Source organism: Clupea harengus, chromosome 15 (genome assembly GCF_900700415.2).
Source record: "Clupea harengus chromosome 15, Ch_v2.0.2, whole genome shotgun sequence".
NCBI lineage: Eukaryota > Metazoa > Chordata > Actinopteri > Clupeiformes > Clupeidae > Clupea > Clupea harengus.
Window position 1 is genome coordinate 2059252 of NC_045166.1, and position 16849 is coordinate 2076100.

At 46.1% G+C, this 16849-nt stretch overlaps 2 protein-coding genes across 2 annotated transcripts in view; one reads left to right on the forward strand and one right to left on the reverse strand.

Annotated features, from left to right (window-relative positions):
- tab2 (TGF-beta activated kinase 1 (MAP3K7) binding protein 2) overlaps positions 1–7397 on the forward strand; it is a 20740-nt gene extending 13343 nt beyond the window's left edge. The window contains 2 exon segments of the mRNA XM_031581160.2: positions 1416–1511; positions 4400–7397. Of these exon segments, the coding sequence (XP_031437020.2) occupies positions 1416–1511; positions 4400–4545 (242 nt within the window). The 3' untranslated portion in view covers positions 4546–7397.
- A 214-nt stretch (positions 7398–7611) lies between these two features.
- On the reverse strand, positions 7612–16356 carry LOC105897016 (probable ribonuclease ZC3H12D). Its single transcript, XM_012823858.3, has 6 exons — positions 15531–16356; positions 12939–13813; positions 10975–11114; positions 10420–10654; positions 10115–10221; positions 7612–9077 (listed from the first exon to the last, which is right to left on the reverse strand). Exons 2-6 carry the CDS (start codon positions 13313–13315, stop codon positions 8065–8067), a joined length of 1872 nt encoding a protein of 623 aa, XP_012679312.2. The 5' UTR covers positions 13316–13813; positions 15531–16356; the 3' UTR covers positions 7612–8064.
- Positions 16357–16849: the final 493 nt, after the last annotated feature.

Genomic DNA, 16849 nt, shown 5'->3' on the forward strand with positions numbered 1-16849 from the left:
TTTATACAAAGTAAAAAAGTGAGTTTGAGTTGTCTGTCACTCGACTGGAAGTCTCCATCGTTAAGCTTTGTGTTCTGCTGTGGAACATAACTGACTTTCCGGTGTTTCATTTTTTATCAAATGAAATCCACTCGCTTTTTTATCATTGGATCCTCTGCGCTCTCATTAAATGCAAGGATTCCATATGATATTCTGTTCTGTCCTTTTTGCACTATTTCAGATTTGGACTCACTAGTATCATTACCAGTGATTACCTTGTTTAGTATTGGCAAAGTTGTAGAACTGTTGGCCAACATATAATATCCGTATCCGTATAATATGTACGGGGTATTCCTCTAAAGTTTTAAGGAACTGGTCTGTGAATTCTAGAAACTTGAAGAGCAACTTGTCACCTTAGTATGTCTTGTTCTACCGATAAGCCTCTGATGAACAACCCATAAGCTTCTGTGCCATTTGTAGTCACGCCAACCCCACTATATTTCCATCAACAACTGTTTCCTTCTAAAGACAATGTCACGTTTATAATTTAAAGAATGAAAGAGGAAGAAATATTTTGGTGCGAGTTTCGTGAGAAAAGCGCTGCAGAACTTGGCTCCAGGGCCCCGGCGCTCGCTCACTCGCTCGCTCGCTGCGAGAGTGCTGCTATTGTGCTGTTAACTACCAGCAGTTTCCTGAATTGCATCCTGTCGCTGGTCGCTTGCAAAGGGATTTATTGGGCCCCAGGCACCTCTGAGCGTATGACCAGCATCTCAGATGCGTGAGTGGGGCCAACACAGAGGAAGTGGGTGTGGTGTGTGTGTGTGTGTGTGTGTGTGTGTGTGCTGCAGACGAGTGAAGCTCTTTACCGGTAGCTCCGCAGTCATCTCTGTGCACACTCGGCGCATTCTGTCCCCCTTAGTGGCCGCCAGATGACTCGTCCACATCCTGTCAAGTCATCACCTGCTCCGTCCTGTCCTACATTGGTGTGGGATTCAAGCGTGTGTGTGTGTGTGTGTGTGGTGTGTGTGTGTGTGTGTGTGTGTGTGTGATTGTATCTTTACTGTGTCTGTGAGAAGTAGTGTTCTGAGTATGTGTCAGTGGGTGACTGTGCAGCACTTTCTTTTTTAAGAGGGCGTGCCTACTGTTTGAAAACGATACATATTCATAATGGGTCACTGGCGACAGTCACTCTGTGTGTGTTAGTGGATGACTGGGTCCTATCTTGAGTATATGAAATTTGCTTAGTCTGATCAAATCTAGTTTGCTCAGTGTGTTACTTGATGACTATCCCAGCCCTTCTGTGTATGTGTGTGAGTGGGTGTCTTAATTATTAAGCTCTGTGTCAGCTGAGTGTTTCACAGATGTGTGTGTGTGTGTATGAAATTCATCACAAGAAGGAGCTGTGTGTAACCTCGTCATTCTTCTTGTATTTGCAGGACCACACTTCAACCCCAGTGCAATTCAGAACTTCTATGACAGCCTTGAATGCTTAGGTCCGGTCCCTCCAAAACCCAAAGGTACTTTATCTGTTGGTAAGTTCTAGAAAAGGTGGCGTGTTCCTTTCTGGACAGTCTGATCCTCTCCCTGCAGCTCCCCTCTCCTCTCCTCTTTCTCCTTCTCCATTGGAGAGTATACAGGGCAGTACTGTGCTCTTTTATTCCAGTAACGATGCCTGAGCCTAGCAACATCCAGCCTTAGCAATGCTATGAATGCTGTTTCTCTAGTTTGCCTGTATCTGTAGTGTATGAACTTCATTATTTCTTGATTCTGTCCATCTTTCTCTTCTCTTTCTCTTCTCTTTTTCTGCCACTCATCCTGTCACCCCCTGCTTTCTTCTCTGGGACCCCCTCAGGGCCAGAATACCCTGGCTCATTGGACAGGAGAGGACGGAAAATAAACGTCACCTCCAAGTTAAAGATGGATGCCACCGCTGCTCTCCCTCCTCCTGTCCCTCTGGGTTGGTTCGTCTGTCTGTCTGTCTGTCTGTCTGTCTCTGTGTCTCTGTTTCATCTCTCTCCGTCTGTCCTCTGCAGTCCATCCTTTTCCCCCATTTACTCTGCCGGGTCATGTCTGTCCATCAACACTGCCCACAAACCTTTTCAGAGGAATTCTACCATCATTTTTTTTTCATTCTGAAAAATGAATGTTGTGAATTTTCAAAATGTGTTCAATAATCTAATAGATCAGGATGTGTATCTGTGTAACATATTTACTCAGTAGGTGTTAGCTTTAATCTCAGACAGTGTTGTGTAGACAGTGTTAATATGCACACCATTAGTGTGAAATACAGTGCATTTAGGAACTGTTCAGACCCCTTCACTTTTTTTCCACTTTGTTATGTTGTTGAAATTATTTATTACCTTTATTATTAAGGATAGACTGAAATATACACATTGACAGTATTCGGATCATTTGCAATGGCGCTTCAAATTTAGCTTTGGTGCCCCCCTTTTCTCCTAATCATCTTGAGATGTTTCTGCACCTCGAATGGAGTCCATGTGTGGTAAATTCAACTGATTGGACATGATTGGGAAAGGCACACACCTGGCTGTATATGACAGTACATATCAGAGCGAAAAACCAAGCCATGAGTTTGGAGGGGCTGCCTGCAGAGGATAGAGACAGGAGACGAGGCACAGATCTGGGGAAGGCAACAAACAGAATCTGCTGCATTGAAGGTTCTCAAGAGGCCTCCGTAATTCTTAAATGGAAGATGTCTGGATGGAACAAGCAGGACTTCCGGCCAAACTGAGCAGGCGGGGGAGAACGGTCTTGGTAAGAGAGGTGCTCAAGAACCCAATAGTTACTCTGGCTGAGCTTCAGAGATCCTTTGTGGAAATGGGAAAATGTCCTGAAGGACAGCCATCTCCGCAACACTCGGATTTAGGCTTCAGGCAGAGTGGCCAGCTGAAGGCTCTACTGAGAGAAAGACACAGAAAGCCTGCTTGGAGTTGGAGCAGAAAGGGATTCAAAGGACTTTCAGACTGAGAAACAGGATTCTCTGGTCATTAGGGTTAGTGTTGAAAACACTGTGACTGGTGAAGAAACAGCAAACTAAATATGGAGGTTATTATCTGTTCAAAATTTGAAACCTCTAGCATGAAAACTTTTTGAGATGACGAACCCCAAACTTTGCCCCAGTCTGTCAACGTGCAAGAGGGGATACTGTGTTCAGAATTTCTTTTCTCAGAAAGTATTTCATGTAGCAAGCTGAGATTTTGCAAGTATTAGTTTGGAAGGTCACACTTTAAAATGTTCAAGAGAATCTGAGATGACCGTGCAGAAGGCGTTTGTCGATTTGGTGTTGAATAACCCTTTTTAATACATTTGCAAAACATTCTGAATTTAAACGATCTCAGCATAAGGCTGCAACATCAAAACATGTGAAAAAAGTAAAGGGGTCTGAATACTTTCTGAATGCACTGTACATGACTGTTGGGTCTGAGTAAGATATTATTATGGAAACACCACAGCACAATTTCCTGTGTCTGGCTTGATCAATGTTGTCCCACTAAAACATGTAGGCCAGACGTTAGCATTTAGCATCACGCTCTTTATTAAACACAAGGCCTCAGCTAGCCCATTTTAGTCTGTGTAAAAACTCCAGCTTCGTCTTTATTAAGTCCTATTTTACAGCTGGGTTGTTTACTGAAGGATCAGTTCACCCACACATGTAGGCCAGAGGCAGGGGGACAGGTGACACGATGGAATCCAGTGGATGGCTACTGATATGCTATCTCAGATCTATTCTAATTCACTTTATAGGCTGTCAGAGGATTATTTGTGTGTGTGTGTGTGTGTGTGTGTGTGTGTGTGTGTGTGTGTGTGTGTGTGTGTGTGTGTGTGTGTGTGTGTGTGTGTGTGTGTGGACTGTATGTGTGACCCACCCTTAAGCTCAGCTGTATTTTGAAGCCCAATCTTGGCAATGCTTTATCTCGAGTATTCTTTGACTTTGAGTTGCAGGAGCACTCAGGGTTGTTTTTCATTTTGGAGAGGGGATTATAGATGTATCTGGGGGAAACTCTGATAGCTAGTTTGATGGAAGGCCTGTGAGGCTAGAGGGAGGGCTACACAGCTGCGGTGTGTGTTTGAACATGGAACATTTATGTGAGACCGTGTTTACATTTTTGCCTCATTAATGAATGCCTTGTATGTAAATAACACGCCTTTTTTAATTTCTCCATTTCTGTCCGTTTCTGCCCAACTCTCCCTCTTTCTCTTTCTGTCTTTCCCTCTCTCTTCCCTTTTCTCTCATCCCCACCCCTTTCTTTCTTTACCTTTTTGCTCCCTCACTTTCTGTACACCATCTCTCTCTCTCCCTGTCACCCTCCCCATCTCTCTCTCTGCCTCCCCATCTCTCTCTCTCCCTGTCACCCTCCCCCATCTCTCTCTCTCTCTCCCTCCACCATCCCCTGTTCAGCAGACTCCAGCAGCTGTAAAAGTGTGCGGGCGGTGGCCGACTCGGAGGAGGACGAGGGCACCCAGTGGAGCTGCACGGCCTGCACCTTCCTCAACCATCCCGCCCTCAACCGCTGTGAACAGTGTGAGTTCCCGCGTCACTTCTGAGCCACAGCGGACGCCACGCCAACGCCACGCCAACGCCCCGTGCCCCGCGCCCATGCCACTCTCCACCAGACACCAAACACACACACACACACACACACACACACACACACTCAGCTAGAGCGGGGGAGCGGACGCCAAACACACACACACTCAGCTAGAGCGGGAGAGCGGACGCCAAACACACACACACACACACACACTCAGCTACAGTGGGGGAGCGGACGGCGCTCCTTCTCCAATCTTCTAGTTCTATTGAGAAAACACGGACAGGGTTACAAGTAGGTTTTTTTTGTTGTTCTTTGGTGTCGTTCATTTTTTTTTCCTTCCTATTTTTTTGAGTTTCCTCCAAGATTTGTGGAATGCTGAATCATTGAAGGCTTGACTGGATAGAGTTTACAGGTTGTGTCTCTTAAACAAACAAACAAAGAAAACATGAAAAAAAAAAAAAAAAAAAAAGAAGCCAACAGAAGCCAGCAGCGCCACCGGTACCTCTCCTTTGAGTCTGTGTGTACGTGCCACCCTGTGCCACTCTGAGGGGTACCTCTCCTTTGAGTCTGTGTGTACGTGCCACCCTGTGCCACTCTGAGGGGTACCTCTCCTTTGAGTCTGTGTGTACGTGCCACCCTGTGCCACTCTGAGGGGTACCTCTCCTTTGAGTCTGTGTGTACGTGCCACCCTGCTCTGAGGGGTACCTCTCCTTTGAGTCTGTGTGTACGTGCCACCCTGCTCTGAGGGGCATTCTTCTGCTCACGGGAGAACTCCCTGCTCCCTTCTTCAGTATTATCAGAGTACTGTGCCTCACACACACACACACACACACACATGGACACACACACACACACACACATGCACACACACACTGCCTGTACGCACACACACACACAGGGAAAGGTTGTGTGGATGCCAGTGATTTGGGCTCTTCTCCTGAAAAGCATGGAGAGAAAAATGGGATCTGGACTGGAGTGTGTCTGTCCGTGTGCCACGCTTGCCCTGAAGGGGAAACTACACGCACTACTTCGGGGGCCGGAGTGTCTTCTGCGTCTGGGTTGCTGTCTCCAGGGGTCGACGGGAACGATTCGGCGGAGTTTCTGCCAGCGATGGGAGAAAAAAAGAGAAAAAGCAAACGTTTTTCTGTTATCGTCCTTTTATTTCAGAGTACTCCTCACCAAATCGATGCCTCTGCAATCTGTAGCGAAAAACCAACCAAAAAAGAGAAAAATGAAACTGCATGCTTTACATGTGTACAGTCAACGGAGGAGAAAACCATCCCCTTGAACTTATAACTGTACATAGTTTTAGAATGTGCTTTTTAAACGACAAAAAAAGATGCCTCCTTCTCACACTATGAATCTCTTATATTTCTTGTAAGTATAGCTCTATAGACTTCAATAACTTTTCATCCTTTTTTTTCCCTCCCTCTCCCCCTTTCCTCTTGAACATGAATAAGCACGATTTGCCCATTTTTGTAAGCTTTTGAACTTGATTTCTGTGAGGAGGGAAGCGGCGCCTATGGGAGGCGGTGCAAGCAAGGGAGCATTTCTTTTTTTTTTTTTCAGGACGCGTTCATGAGAGCTCTGGTCCGCTCGCTCGCTCGCTGCTCCTTACTGGCATGCAACGCTGCTGACGGTCCCACGTACCATCTGTGCATGCAGCGGAAGTCGGAAGATGGAGTTATTTCTTTTCTTTTTGATTTTTTTTTTTTCTTCCTCGTGTCTAAAGATGCAAGAGAACTTTGGACTGGTAACAAGGACAAAACAAGCCCACAAACAAGGAATGACTAACCATCTTATCTGACAACTGGAATGCAGGTGCCAAGAGAAGTGTGCATGGTTAACCATGCACCCAGAAACATTTGATAGAAAAAGAAACTAGATTCACCAGAGTCAAAGTTTGAGGGCTTGGACTTTTTTGGGGGGTGGGGTGGGGGGTGTTTGGGGTGATTTTGCCCAGGTGTATGTGCGCAGCTTGATCTAAAGGTGAATTTACAGCAGAAGGGCTTTCACAAATGGAACAGTCATGGTGGGTTTACAAGTATGCAATAAAATCAATAGATTAAAATCCATCAAAGGTCCAGGACAGTTGTGTATCAGACAGCCTCGTCATTGATTAAGTGTGCGTCATTCACCTGTGTGCATCAACTAATGCCTTAAGCCTGAAGGACTCGATCTACACAAGCCCAAACAGACAGTGCCAAAGCAATTTCCCCTCCCCAGATATGTTGACCCTTCCTATTGATTTGAGAATTCAGTGTTTACTGTTTTATTGATTTTTACCTTAATATTTGAAGTTTCTTTTATTTTCTTTCCTCTGAGATTTTGTGAAAAAAAATTCTCACATGTTGTAATTAGCTGCCTCACCCTGGTGTATTGGAATGCTATGTGTATGAGTAATCTATGCAGTCACCAGTCACATGTGTCCTTTTGAAAAAAAGAAGCGTTACATGGATGGAATCAGAGGAAGGGTAAAGAGTTAAACTGACGCGATATCTCTGAAGCACTTATGTGATACTTTGACCTGTTTTAAAATTTAAAAAAAGGAAATCCAGTACCTGCTTCAGCCACAGCCCAGTGAGACGAATCTGTTCATATGTGTTTTATTAATTAAAAACAAAAAAAAAAGAGACTAATTTGGATATCTAAAGTTGTTTTTGATTTTAGCTGGGAAAACTGTCTTTGTAACAGATAAGTTATTTGTAAAAATAAAAAAAATCTATTCTGAAATTCTGGATGATTTCCCACCTTACTTCTGATTTTGCTGTGATTGTTGAACAGCGATGATCCTGACAGAGACAACCTCTTGAAGAGCTATCCACTAGGTGACAGTAGAGATAAGAATAAAATAATAAAAAACAACCCCTTGAAGTTTCAGGTTCTGTCTGCATAACAACATAAATGCTTAATGAGAACGAGAAGTGCAACAGTTCCTTATGGCTTGCAGCCAGTTGAAAACTTCCTTGTTGACAATACTGGCACTTTTATGTTGTGCCAGGAATTATTACCAGGAAGAAAAAGGTTTAGCATAATGAGACGAACGGTGAACATATCCTTGTACAAAACACGTCACAGGTAAATTTCAACAATTGCATGTTTATTGTCAGTGAATCTTCCATTCAACAACCTGTTTCATGGCAGTGACATGCTTTGGCAATCCCCACATCGGGGCTACGGAACTAAAAACAACAATTGTGTTGCTTTGACACAGTAGTTCATTAATGCTTTTACATAACCAACAGGGTTTACTGCCATAATTGCCCCTTACTTTTTTTTTAAAGTGCATGGCACATTCACATTGAAAAAAAACACATTCGGTGTGGACGGTCTAAATAGAAAAAACTGCTTTCAAAATGAGCAGGATAAAGGAAATGACAGTGAATGACTTTCAGAGTTCAAAGGTCAGGAGGAGCCTTTAAGGGCACTATGGTTTTTGAAATTGTAAACAGCACGTAGACAAACCTGAGAAAGAAACATCCGTCTGAGAGTCCAGATGCGAGAGAGGGAAAGGCGTTTGATAGAAGACATCTCAGAAGCTAGTTTTGAACTTCTGTATCAGTGCCACCAGTTCGGCCAAGTCGTGGACGTGCGGGTAGAGGCCCATGACCTGCTCAACAGAGCTCTGCGGGAAAATGGTGCTCAGCTGTGCCCTGATCTCCCTCCTGTCACTGGAGGAGGAGTTGGAGCGTCTACCCACTGCAGCCACCTCCGCCTGCGTCTGACCCCATCCAAACTCAAGTGACCTATGACCCCGGTACGGCCTCTGGTGGTGTGCTTCCTCCATGGGGGGCCCGTGACTGTGGAAACGGACGCTGCAGTGGCCGTGTGATGGCGCTGGCGTGTGCCCGTGGGGATGTGGCTGGCAGTACAAACACTGGCCGCGGGCTACAGGTGCGCCCATGTGAGCGTGACCGCACGTCCCGTGAGAGTGTGGCATCATGGGAGTGTAGCAGCACTCGGGCTTGTGCAGGCCCAGACCGGTGTTGTGTGAATGCTCAAGGTGCTCCCCGACCTCGGTGGCCTTCCTTGGGTCGCCAGACAAGTAGAAGTCTCCGCTGCCGTGGCTGGAGCCGGCCACTCCGCTGCTGAAGGCCAGAGACCGGCCCTGCTGGCCCTCGAGCTGCTGCGGCGACTCCTGCATGAACATCCTCGACATGGACGCCTCCAGGGAGCAGAAGCCTGGGTCGCTGTCTGAGCTGAAGCCGCCGTAGGGGGGCAGCGAGCCGTTCAGGTGGGCTGGGCTTCCTGTGCCTCTGGGGCTGTTGGAGCGCAGCACTGGGGAGCTCCGGTCCTCTTGGCCCATGCAAGGCACTATGCTGGGGAAGTACCCAGGGCGGGAGTAGCCGGCCAGGCCTGTGTCGCTGAGAGCCGACGTGTAAAGGTGGAGGTTCGAGGAGGTGCTGGAGGCCTGGTGCAGGGCCTGTTCTTGCTCGATGGCCGACTTGCTCTTCGCTCTCAACTCGTCTGCCACAGACAGCTGTGACTGGTCGGCACGCTCTGGGTGGTAGTACTTGCACTTCACCCCATAAGTGCACTTCTTCCCTGAAGGAAACAGATCGAAAAGGGAGGTGGTTTAGAGAGGGGGGGCGGTGGGAGGATTGTTTATGGCATGCATACACACACACACACACACACACACACACACACACACACACACACACACACACACACACACACACACACACACACACACACACACACACACACACACACACACACACACACACACACACACACACACACGCAGCAGCAGCAGCAGCAGATGTAAACCTCGACTCTCTTCAGAAAGTGTCAACAGTGGGAACGTGTTTGTTTGAGCGCGCCCTAGGCCCCCCCATCTCTTTCTCTTCTAATGCGTCGTAAACACACTTAGCAAAGCAAACAAATTAGCCCTCCTCTCACAACCTGTACTCGCTCCCCGGTTTTCTTCCTGTTTCCACTCCTCCCCCTCCCCCTCCCTCTCCCCCTCTCTATTGCACTTGCACTTACATAGGGTGTACTTCTTGCCTGACAATGGACAGATGTCAAATCAGCCAAGTGTTTGCTTTAAAGCTCGATTATCTACAGGCCTGATCAGCCTGTGTGAGGGGAAGGGTTCATTAGGGGCCAGGGAGTCAGGGGCCTTGTGTTGCAGCCTAGGAGCCAGGGACCGGCGTTCAAAGCCCAGACCCCAATAGACTGCCTGCCTGCCAAAGAAAAATCACTATTCTGCTCACCTGCTACAAAACGCCAGCCACAAGTCCACCTCAGCTGTTAGGAGCTAAGCCGCATTCAGCTGAGGAGCTCTGCGGTGAGCTTGGAGTATCTTTACATTCTCCACATTCCCTCTGCCCACTGTCCTCCATCCTCCCCTCAAGTTTGAATGTGGTATTCTTTTGTATGATTTTATCTTTGATTTAATGTGAGAACAGATATTGGTATCGTCCTTTAAGAGACTTTCACTCGTGTAACATCAATAAGTAGCAGACTCTCTGTGGTCCTCTGCATATGTATGTGGACTTGAGGATACCATCTGACTTTAAAAGATGAAGTTGTTGAGCTGTTAGTATCCCTCATCTGATAAACTGTCTGTTGCTTACCATAGGGACAGGGCTGCTGCTTGTTTTCAGGCACGGTTGGCCTTTTCCTTAAAAAGTTTTCAAGCGGTGGCCCATTCCTTCCAAGTGGATCCTCAGGTGGCATAAACCTGATGAGATGTAAACGTGTTATATTCCATGTTTAGCATTGTGATTAGATGTGGTGTCCAACACCGTGTCATACAGGTTGTGTGACCATGAGTTATAAGCCCACATTTTCAAAGACTGCTATTGAAATCAATGGATGTAGGCCTACCAATCAAATCATGGATAGCAAGTGATGATTTCAACCGTGATTTAATACTTACGTGTCATTAGCAAACGTGTACATTAGCAAGCGCTCCTCAATGAACTTCTTCCACTGTGGCTTTTCAATCTGCAGATCTCGGTAATTGTCGTTGGACACGATGATGCCGTCTGATTCGAAGGCCAGGTTGACAATGTAGCGGTCGTCATAGCACACGATCCGCTTGCCATTGATACAGCGTGATGGCGTGAACACAAGGATCTTTTTCCGTTCCAGTTCAGTTAGGATATGTTGATCTGAAACGCATGCACACATTGATATGATCATTATTCTACGGGGACAGAGAACCTAGAGGGGACATTCCTGTCTACTTTAACTTTCATCATTTGAGCTACAGTTACAATCACACGCCATGCAATTTGGGCCAGCAAAGCTTAAGGAAATTCTCACAAACAAGCAAGAAAAAAACCTTTTAATTTAGGTTTTACTGAACGACAAAACTGGGGAAATACACGTTCACAACAAAGGTCGGGCATGGAAGGCAGGAATTCAAACAAAACAACCGCCATATCACCATCTAGTGGACATTTTGCTTTACGACAGGACGTGGACTTACCTGTAATAGGTGTCTCAGGTCGCGGCTGCTCCTTCCTCCACAAGGGTATAAACACGGTGATGTCCCGCATGCCTCGATCCCAAAACCACTGCACAGCCAACTGCACCCCACGACATGAAAACACCTGTTTGTTCCCATGGCTGAAATGAAAACACCAGCCGGTTGGCAAAGAATGTGCCCTAGGTTATTCCACAGAACCCGAGCACGGGTTGATTGAAACAATTCCAAAGAAAATGATTTAGTGGAGTATTGTCGTGTGTGTGCATGTGTGTGAGAGCGTGACCCCAGAGAAGTTTATTTTTGGCATTGTTCACTGCTCTCGTCAGCTGGCTGGTGCGTGTTTATTTGCCTATGACCTGTGGTAACTCAAATGCGGGGTTTCCCCTGACCCCCCTCCCCCTGCACTAACAGGAAGTGGTAGTAAGTTTGCATATGCATGCTTGCAGCACACCCGGTAATGGAACTGCAGAATCAACCCGTGTGTGACAGCCTTAAAGACAAACTCAGAACAATGCCAAATGCCATCACGAGGAGTTGGAGCTGGTTAATGAAAGATACATGTTTGGAGAGAGTTGTCTGGTCAGTCACATGTTCATGGTCAGAGGGAACTTTTCTGAGTCAGGTACAGGAGCTTCCCTTATAGCACATGACGCTAACCACACGCACAGCCACCGAGACTGTCACTTAACAGGTGAACACGTCATGATGACTGGTCATTTTTAAAGCTGAGGTTGGACTATAGTTGAGAGGCAAGCAAACCTATTCTATATCTGGTGTTTTCTTTCGATCACTGCTCTTTAAAGCATTGAGACGGCTGTGTAACTGAGGATCTGTATGGAACGACCTCGTGATAAGAGTGCACGCATGTACACATCGATCCACATGCATGGTAGAGAAATTCACCAACAATTCTAAGTCTATGGGTTGCTGATACATGCTGAGTAAAAGACATAACATAACATAATGTGCTCTTTCTGCTTTACACAGTCAAATGGTATAGAGCAGCGTTGTGGCAAAGAATGTCAAGACCACGGTGCCTGCGTTGTCACTCTTTGCTCTCTGCTGTGGTGTACATGTCTAGGCTGCCTCTGAACACGTATTTCCTATTTTCCTCCGAAAATTAAGAAATGATTTCTGGCTTTCACTTCTTGTTGTCTTAAAGAGGAACTCCTTTTGTTCTGAAACCACTTGGCCTGGGTCCTTAGTGTTGGTATGGCAACCCCTTGCCCCTCACAACAAGCAGAGTAGCAGTAGCATGTACCCAATTAACTTTTAGAGCTACACTGTTCTACACCGACCGGCTTGTTGCTCTATGCCTCGACATGGCAGCAGTCATGTCTACCTATACTTTAGTCTCTTTTTTTGTTTTGTTTCGTTTCACTATTAAATTTGTTTTGTTTCACTGTAAATTTGGATTTCTTGTGTGTGTTTCAATTCAATGTATATGAAGATCCTGATTATGACATGACTATTATTTTGAAGCGCATGCATGGAAATGTTCTTAGCGTGCTTTTAAGGCTCCGGTGACCTCTCAGTGCACTACCTAACCAGCACTCTTATCTTGAGTATCAGCCCATCAGCAGTACCTATAATTCTACTAGGTTCCACCTGGTTTCCGCCCTGTGGTTTCCTCTGTGCCCAGGTTACGCAGCACAGTGCATAGGGCACATTGCTTTCATGCAGACGTCTTTCTGTCATCAACGCCAATTAGGCAAAACATGAAGAAATCACAGATTTTTGGTGGCTGAGGTGTTGAGCAAGAGAACTGTGGAGAGGTCCCACAATCTATATTGCCTATGCCAGCACTTCCTCTCCCTTAAGCCACTGGTGTTTCAACAGTCCATTTTAAAACCCATTCCCATTTGAAAAACTAGCAAAGAATTCTACATTATTTACACAGTGTCTTAATACAGTTTATACAGTTACCCAGCCATTCTCTAGCGTGTATGAACAGTAGCTCCTACCTCATGGCCACATTGCTCCCGTCGATGACTACCGGTCTGAAGTTGCTGACGTGGTTCCGGTCCACCGGCGTGGGGCTGTGTGACGGTGACACCGTCCGAGGAGGGCTGCACCCTCTGGCCACCAGCTGCGGGCTGCTGCTGGAGCCTCTGGAGGTCTTGGCAGTGCCCATGTGATGCCCGTTGGTCCGGGAGTGGCTGCTGCCCGCGGCGCTGTACGCTTGGCTGGTGCTGGTACTCTTGTGGCAGGTTTTGATGAGCTCCTCCAGGATGTCATTGGTCTGGGCGTCATGGCGGAGGCTGTCCAGCACCCGCAAGATGTCAGCGTGGGAGTAACCCAGCTTCAGAAAACGCTCCACTTTGCTCTGCTGCCGATCCATGGCAGCCTGCGTGTGTGTGTGTGTGTCTGTGTTTCTCTAACAGTATGGTTTGTCTCAGTTTCAGTCAGCTTATGTGTGTGTTCGCTGATTAAGTCCTTAGGTGTGTGTGTTTACTTGTGTGTGTGTGTGTGTGTAGTGTAGAGGTACAGTCACTCTGTAGTACTCCTGTGGGTGTTTAACCCATGTGTTGTATGGGTGCCAGGTCCTGCTTTGATGCCAATACTGCTCCTGTGATAGCAACTTTTGCCTCCGCTCAGCTTTTCTCTCACTCTTTCTTTCTCTCTCTCTCTCTCTCTCTCTCTCTCTTCTCGCTCACTGGGGGAATCCTCTCGGTCGTCTGTCCCCCTTCTCTAACACATGACTGTTTCCATGACGGAGCTGTCAGTTTTGGAACAGTTGACGGAGGCTTTAGGTCCTGAGGGAGCGAGGGCGTGGTCCGTTGGTGGTGGGTGGGTGGGTGCTGCTGGTTGACCAATGTTGACGAGGCGACCCCAGTCACTGTAAACACAGGAAACGCATGGCTGAAGTGACAGGGAGTTTCAGAGTAGGTCTGCGCTGCGCTGTGCTGTGCTGTGCTTCTCTGCGCTGCTCTGATAAAGATCTGCATGGTGCACCGATGCACAGGGACTGCGCTCAAAGAAACACACCTATCTACGTCACACACAAAAAAAAGCCCCCTCGATCAGGAGTTGCGAGTTGTCTATGTGTATATGTGTGTATATGTGTGTGTGTCTGTGTGTGCATGGGCGTGTGTGTGTGTGTGTGTCTGTGTGTGTGTGTGCATGTGCGTGTGCGTGTGCGTGTGCGTGTGCGTGTGTGTGTGTGTGTGTGTTTGGATCAAAAGCTGTATCTCCGCCACTTTCACTTGAGGTGCGAGTGGGTTTGTGTTGGCACAACAAATAACCCACCAGATGGAACTCATGATGGTGAACCTTGTCTCCGCAAAACCCCTCCCTGTCCCTTTCTGTCATTAGACTGGAAACTCCCTGCAAAGGAGGTGTGTTCAAGTAGCTATTTGTTTTTCTACATTGAAGGTGTCAAAAGATTTCAACTCAACAAAAGTAACACTTTGAATTTAATTAGCTTCCTTAGCATCATTCTTTTCCAAGCACGTTCTTCCTCACACAATCACATAAAGGGCACATCATTTCTAAACATGGAATGCTGTATGTCACTTTAAAATGACAAGCATTCAGAGTATAGGGCATGCTCTCTATCTGACTCATTAACCTCACAGTGGTACCTCAAATGTCACACACTGCTTTCATCTAGATCTGGTTTAGCCACTGACAGAGCGCAAAGGACTGGGCCGGGCAGGTACAGAGTGTTTTTTTAATATCTTCCTTCAAGGTGTTTTTCTGGCTGATTCTTCCTTGTGTCTATTTTTAGCGCTGCCGTCACACAATGCACAAACATAACCTTTCATTTGTCGTATAATTCAAGCCGTTTTTTTCTTGTGGCAAGGCATACATCCAAAAACAACTGCTCAGTTAATCCCGACTAACTGCCTTTGGTGAGTAAGTTGTTTTTCTCATTGAACTACATGCTCTTCCAACACCTCATATCAGCTCTTGACTGAGCTTTTAAGGCTAACACTGCGCTTCATATGTAGGCATATGCGTTGCACAGTAGATAATCAAATAGTTTTGGAAAATAGAATTCTAACAATCTCCCAGAGATACTTTCAGAACAAGCCAGAGCAAGCCAGTCATTGGTCTCTGCCCTGTACAATCAGTCACCACATCCTGCTTTTGTGGTGCTACTCTCTTCGCTTTTGTCAACCACTCATTTGGTGATCCACCACCCCCAGACTCTGCGAGCTAGACTCTCAAACCCCTGAGGTGGTGGGGTTTCTGTGTCTGTCCTGTGTGACCAGTCTGTCTGCCTGCCTGACAGCTGTCGTTCCCTCTCTCATTCGGCTCCTCGCAAAGTTGTCCTGGTGGTTATAGCACCATAGCAAGACACCACATTCTTCTAAAATGTAGTGCTTCTGCATTTACCAAAAAGAGAGAAAGAGAGAGAGAGAGAGAAGTGTCTGCAAGAGCTGTGCCCACTTAACCCAAGCTCCTCGCGAGTGAACTGAAACTCTGACAGTTAGAAAAAGCTGTGACTCTCGCCACGACTAAAACTAACGCTTCAGAAACGACACCCCGTTAGTGTCACTCCAGATAAAGCCCAGATCCAGTGGTGTTAGTGTGCGCAGGAGGGTACTCACAGTGAAGGAACAGTGATGTGCAGCCGCTTCGGCTCCCTCTGGCTGCTGCCTGTGCAGGCTTGTCTGGCGGTTGGAGTCACGTCTCACACTGAACTCGCTTCAGCTCCACTCTGCTGTTATCTCCCCGAACGAGGAAGTGACTGCATTTTTTTTTTTTTTTTTGAGCTATACCGGCAAGGAAGTGATAGATAGAAAGAAAGAGGGAAAGGGAGGGAGAAAGAGAGAATGAACGTTACTATACATTACCGAAGGGAATGAGACAAGCCAGGTTATGCAAAAAAACAGGGTCCATTCTCTTAAATGCTGCTTCCTCATGCAACTTGAGACTGTGCCTCAGGTGGTGGGTTCCTTAATCTAGGAGGAGTTGCTGATCTACCCACCACATGCGGCTCACCATCCTGAGCACTCCTGATTTATGAGCATGTTTTTTTTGTTTGACACAAGTGTTCTGCCGCAAGTCAAACCAGTAAACAAGTGAGAATTATGCTGATTAGCAGAATGTGTTTCAGGGCAACATACCAACAGATCAACAGAAACAAAAACCCTCTGAGGCTCAGGTATCTACATATCACATGCTAACACATTGTGTTGTATAACACAATTTATAAAACTTATATAACATGCTAACACAATTTATAAAACTTATATAACATGCTAACACCATTTATAAAACTTATGTAACATGCTAACACAATTTAAAAAACTTATATAACATGCTAACACAATTTATAAAACTTATAACACATGCTAACACAATTTATAAAACTTATATAACATGCTAACACAATTTATAAAACTTATGTAACATGCTAACACAATTTAAAAAACGTAAAACACATTCTAACACAATTTATAAAACGTATATCACACGCTAACACAATTTATAAAACTTATAACACATGCTAACACAATTTGAAACAATTGACAATTTGGCAATTATTTTTCAAAGAAAATGAGCCCTGGTGGTTCTCAAAACAGGCACACTTTGCACAGCTTCAAGAGATCAGTTTGTACGTGTAGATTAGTGTGAGTGTGTGTGTGTGTGTGTGTGAGAGAGAGAAAAGAGAGGGAGAGAGAGTGTGTGTGTGTGTGTGTGTGTGTGTGTGTGTGTGAGAGAGAAAAAGAGAGGGAGAGAGAGTGTGTGTGTGTGTGTGAGAGAAAAAGAGAGGGAGAGAGAGTGTGTGTATACACACAGGGGAATGGCACTTTCGCAACAGTACTCTGAAGCTATGGTTACAGGAAGCAGGATCAGAGACGATCCCAACCGAAATCCAGGAACAATCCTGACCTTACAAAAGGCCCTTCGAGTGCCTTTTAAA